Genomic DNA, 6,148 nt, shown 5'->3' on the forward strand with positions numbered 1-6,148 from the left:
ACTAACTGATACGTAGCTCAGAATAATCCTTCCCCAAGGGATAACTCACCTAGACATGCATTCAGGGATTAAAATTTCAAGTTTTAGCTTTTACAAGAACTTCTTACTAAAAATTACCATTCCAATTGATAACCTCTTAAACAGTTTCAATGGAAGGCTAAGAAAGAAATCAGCACAGAAAAATAAAGCATCTTCTTGCTGTAGTGTACACCTCCAACTATTATGGCATATAAATAGAAAATTTATATTATCATGTCATACTTTTTATGTAGGCAAGGAGGTAGGTATGTCTATGTGGCTTTTTGCAAATCAAACTTGAGGTTACTTTGCTTGTGTTCTGAGCCAGTTCTAATCCAAAAACTGAATCTGTTTTAGCTTAATGTTGTCCTGGAACCTTAACCCTTGTTTCTCTTGGGATTAATGAACTCAGAGCACAATGTACATTAATGTGACCATATGATTTCGAGGGCACAGAGCAGATGAAACTTAGGACCTCCTGAAATAAGTGGGTTGTTTCCACTGTCTTCAGGGAGTCATGACATGGAGGATCACAACCTATATCCATTTTCTTCATTCTGCATAAAAGAGTTTTTTTGTAATGCTCAGAGAAGACCGTAGCTTTTATTTTATTTGCATGCAGTCCGTTAGGTGCAATGCAGGCAATCTTTGCAAGGCATGCACAAGACAGACATAGCTTTTAACCTAGCTTGGTCACGTAAGTTTATTCATAATTCTAACCACATGAAACAGAACAGAATTTTCAAATCATGTTTCCCTAATTAGTCCGCAGCTCTCCTTTTACTCACAAGCTGAAACACTGCCAGGTCTCTAGGAACACTTAGTCAGAGATTACCAGTCCAATGAGTGTACTAACTAATTACAGTGATAGCTCCATGCATATGTGTGAACAGCAAATGATTCATCTGCTCGTTGGACTGGCAACATGCTGCCAGCAGCAATGAGCTCGTAGGGATTAGGAGGTATAGACTGTCAGATGCACGAATTTACAGTTGATCAGCCCTTGCACTTCGTACTCCAAAGCTGTCAATCCAATATCTTTATGAAGCAACAAAAGCACTATAAAGTCCTGTATATCAAAGGAATAGAAAATTTAATGGTAATTGGATAGTCTAAAAATTATTTAAGTCTAATTTTAAGTTCCTTAAAGTCTAACTTGAAGAAAAAAGTATATGTGCAAAAAACCTCCATAAGTAGTGAATTTTTATTTTTTTTTTTTACAAGTATGATAAAATTATTTATTACTTCATAGAAAAAGAGCTGGTTTGCCTTAAAACAAAACATAATCAAATCATGACATTTCATACAGCTGGATAAAATAATGGAATGTTTTCTCAAGCTCTGAAGTAAACACAGATAATTTGGTCCAATTTAAGTGACCTTTAAATCTCAGACAGAAAATTATTTCAAAGCAAGCCTTTTGATAAATTTTCACTATGTTAATTAATTTCTCATTTTAAATTCCATTAGTACTTGATCACCACAGCATGAGACAGTGTGTCGTCCCAACACACAATGAGGACCCCCGAGTACACTAATCTGCTCTCACTTTCATTAATATTGTAAATTATCTATTTCAAACCAACATGAAATATTTTGAAATAAGGTATTAATGCAGAAAAAGTCTCAATAATGTAAGATTAGATTCTGACATGCTGAGCTCATTTGTAACGCTACTGAAATTAAAAATATTACTTATATAGAAAAAAATATATGTATAGCTAAGGATTTACAAGATAGGGCCTGCTAAGACCTGCACTTGCTCTGTTAAAAAGCAATTTTAATTTTGACATTGATATAAATTTAGAGTCTAAGTGTTTCAAAGAAAGCTGTAGTTTCATAAAAAGGTCGCTATTTATATCTGTCTAGTATTAATTATCTTTTAGCACAAAAACTGTTAAACTTCAAACTTAATGCTGTTCATATCCATTCTTTTGTTGAAAAAAGAATACAGAACTATAGTGCTCCTTCTCTAAGGAATCATTTAAGTTGCATTGTTACGCTATCAAAAAGCAGATCATTATTAATTCCAAAGGCAACACCCGATTGGTGAGCTCTATGCTAATAAGACCAGAGCCTTGCAAATGACAGTAATAATTTCCCATTAGAGAACATTTCTAAGAAAATTTTAAAGCTTTAAGGCTTTTGAAGGAAAAAATAAGATGTTTCTAACTTTTTGAATTAATTTCAAAAGACCTTATTAAAAAAAATTTCTGAACCTCTTATGTTTAAAGACTGACTACAAGATAATTCAAAGAGAGGTGTTTCCGCTTCCCAGAATCTTTCCAATGTAACTTGCAGATTCAAAGCAAGCTTGTAACTGAAAGTATTTCAATGGGACTTTAGGACAAGTGTCATCTTTTGCTCCAAAATAATTCAGCTCTTCTCTCAAGCTTTGCAGCATTCCTGGCACATCGTTCTTAATCAATATTAGAAAAGTACACATCCTATGGGATTCCATATATGAAGAGAGTGGTGGTGGAAGTGGAGTATATAGGCAAGGCAAAGCTGCATGTTTAAACTTCTGTACAAAGTATGGACAAAACCCCTGCAACCTATAAAAGCTGGGAAAAAGTAGATAGCAACAGCTGAAGAGTTTACTTTTCTGATTTCTATATGAATTAAATTTTAAAAAGAAAAACCCAAGCCAACCATATCATTTTGACTGATATACCAAAAATTACTAAGCATAAAAAATTTTTATTATTCCACTTAAAATACAAAGTAGCTATGATGAATGTCCAAACTCACCCAAACAGTTAAGGTGCAAATACTACAGCATACTACAAAATATTCAGTTTTTAAGCAGGCACCCCTGTTCTGGAAAGCAACAAAATAACAAAATCGCATGATTTCTCAGCACTGCTGAAGTGAAATGCTGGTCATTTTGCCTTGGACTCATTTGATCCAATGATGACTTCTGCACTGTAGCTCATTTTAGTTTTTGCTGGTAGCCAATGGAAAGCAGAACATACTTGAAAAAACATAACTTAATTCATTTTCTCTTAAAGGAAATAGCTTAAACAACTCAGATGAGTTTCATCCTGAAAAAGATTATTTCTCTTCACTGGTCACAAAAGAGGCCTCAGGTGACCACTTGAGGCTTGTTAATATCTAGAGTTACGTGAAATGCACACAGTCCTTCAAAGGTACCTGTTTAGGAGCTCCCTGAGTCAATTTTTTGGAAAGTCTGTCCTTCAAACAATAGTTTGCATCCTCATTCTCAACATGAATATGCTTATTTGGCAAAACACTATGTATTGAGAATGACTTGTACTCAGAAGAGTTTTCTGGAAATATTTGAATCCTCAGCATCTATTTCCTAATTCTCAAAGTTACATGGTCACTTAAAATATTTTACCATTCAGTTTGGAAGCAGTCAAGTGTTCTGAACATTCCCAATCTGACCAGGAAATTGCAGAAGAAGTCATCCATTGCTTCAGGTATTTCAGACACTGATTTCTCAGAAGTCAGAACAGATTGCAAAGCCTGAAATTAAAATTTGATAATTATTCTTAAATCTACCAGAGAAATGTAATTATTATATCTTCTATATCTGAAGTCATCTAAAGTCACAGATTTGCCAAAGTAAAGCTGAATGTTTCCCTTGTCTTTATTGATCAGATCTGTAACCACTGATCCTTCTAGTGTCAAGGTCTGTGAAAGGTTAGAGAAATAACTCAAAAGTGACCTGATTTAAGCAAGTATTCTGAACCTGACATAACCTGATACAGACTCAAAACCATTTAAACTGATGGATGATCTTTTGTCACTGACCAGAGAGAAAGTGTTAGTTCTCATATTCCTGCACACTTCAGCAACCTTCAAAACTACTGATGAGAAAAGTCAATGCTTCATCTAATGAAAAATGCAAGAGGCCAAGGTGGTAGTAAACCAGTTTATATTCTTTTTGTAATGACGCATGCAATGGAGAGACTGAAAGAACTGCATCTCCATCATTAGATCTCTTAGGAAGTCTCACAAAGATCAATTCTCCATTTTCTTCTTGACATCCATATGCAGATACTGAATGAAGCTGCCAGACAGCATTGCTACAAGTGTTAGCAGAACGCAGATGGTGCACCCAGGCTTCATAGGCAGCTCTTCCAGTGCCACCAAGATAGATAGCTATTCAGATAAGATCAGCTCATCAGTCAAGCACAGTTGCCAAAAGGAGAATCAAACAAAACAGAGCAATCCTATTATGGAGAACAAAGAAAAAAAAAAAAAAAGAAAAAATCTTTTCACAGCTTTCTGTTGCAATGCAAACTTCTCTCCTTCACCCAACTCCATTCAGCCCACTCAGTGCTTACCTTGATATTAAGCTCTCCTAGAGAAATTTCAAGATGCAAGGAGGTATGAAAAAAGTAAAATATGACCCAGTCTGAGACTATACCCACACACACACACAAAATGCATTTAAAGATAACCAGATGAGAAAGACTGCCACAACTTGGCAGCCAAAGAGGTGGCCTTAATTCATCCAAACTTCAAATGGATTACAGCGACTTGACATACCTAAATATAAGTGGCTCAGCATTTGGGAACTCCACAGGGGCACAATGCTACAATGGACTTGCTCAACAACGCAGGCTGCTGCAAGATACTGCACACGCCTGCCTCCTGGTGCGAGGACCACAGAACAAACCAGAGCTTGACACTATCACTTCGTGTACTCTTGAAAGAAACTCAGACTCTATGATAACATGTGCTACATATTATTAAAAAAATACCACTGTAGAGAAGAGATGAGCAGCAGAAACAGCTTCCACACATGCCTATCTTATTTGTTCATTTCAATACTAACAAAACTGAAGAAACTCCAGTGAGATACTCATCCAGACATGTTAAAGGCTGTGACTGTAAACTATTTCCTCAATTCATTTAAAAAAGAATCTGTAGGCCACGGATTTTTGATAACTCCATTCATTTATGGCTTATTCATGTCCTTAGTGGGAGCTCTATCAATATGACTGCAAAAATTACCTGGAGATAAAAGCATTTCTCTTGATAAAATAGAAACACTGGAAAAATCTCAGAGCTATTTTATACAATACAGAAAATGTGTTTAATCCAAGTAACCTACCTAATATAAACAGAAAGAATTGTACATGTACAACCAAGGTCATGTAACACCGTATATTATGAATAATACAATATGCCAAGTGCAATGTAATATTTAGCATATTTTCATTCCTGCAGATACAGTACATCAGGCAGGTCTATTTTCTAATTGTGGTAATACAAGAACCAAAGAGAGCACATCTGCAGACACGCAACTGCATCCATTTTCTACTTCTTCTCTTTCTTTATTCTAAGTGAAGCAAATGTCTAATATTGTTGTTTGTAGCTTCCCAAACACATCTATGAAGCCAGTCTTTGGAAGAAATGACACAGCTTGATTCCCTTAATAAATGGAAATATGATAGAAATTCATTTCATCTGTGCAGAAGAGAATTTATTAGCTAGATACTAGCACTGAGAATCACTTCAGGAACCAAACTCGAGCAGGGAACAATACAGGGGAAAATGAACGCAGCCTAACAGGTACAGTATTGGAACAGGGCCTCAGGAAACTGGAATTAGATTCCTAGCTTTTCTGCAGACTACTAAGCTAATGAATGTCTTTAAGATTAGCCTTGGATGACTACTCACAGAATGGCATAACCGTAAATTTTTTTGTATATATTTACCTATTTAGAAATGAGGAAAATACAATCGATTAATGTGGTTCAAACAGACACCCTATAGAAGCTACATAGACAAAAACATCTTAACAGATTCTGACCATTAAATAAAATAAACAACCAAATATTTGCTTTGTTAAATACTTGCTAAATATTTCTTGGTTAATTTTTTTTTTTAATTAAAATCTTTAAAACATTTTAAGTGTAAGGATTGCAAATATGGGCAGTAAAATAAAATAATTGCTAAGAGCTTAACCTTAAGGACTTCCACAATACTCACAAAAATTTTTGCCCAACGAAGAAAGATTAGCAACAACTAATTTCTTTGGAAAACAAAATGAGATGTTCTTACATAACTTAAACTAAAAAAAAAAAACCATTAAAAAGGGACTTTGAGGATTTTTAACACAATTAATCAAATTATAAATTATAATATATATTAT

The 6,148-nt window shown here is 34.8% G+C and overlaps 1 protein-coding gene across 1 annotated transcript in view; it reads right to left on the reverse strand.

The window, feature by feature from the left end:
- Window positions 1–3,507, reverse strand: part of SPAG16 (sperm associated antigen 16) — a gene marked incomplete at its 5' end in the record, with an annotated part of 32,949 nt that extends 29,442 nt beyond the window's left edge. The window contains one exon of the mRNA XM_009694574.1: window positions 3,380–3,507. Coding sequence (XP_009692876.1) covers window positions 3,380–3,507 — 128 coding nt within the window. The remainder of the gene's footprint in view (window positions 1–3,379) is intronic.
- Window positions 3,508–6,148: the final 2,641 nt, after the last annotated feature.

Source organism: Cariama cristata, unplaced genomic scaffold (genome assembly GCF_000690535.1).
Source record: "Cariama cristata isolate BGI_N322 unplaced genomic scaffold, ASM69053v1 scaffold8922, whole genome shotgun sequence".
Classification (NCBI taxonomy): domain Eukaryota; kingdom Metazoa; phylum Chordata; class Aves; order Cariamiformes; family Cariamidae; genus Cariama; species Cariama cristata.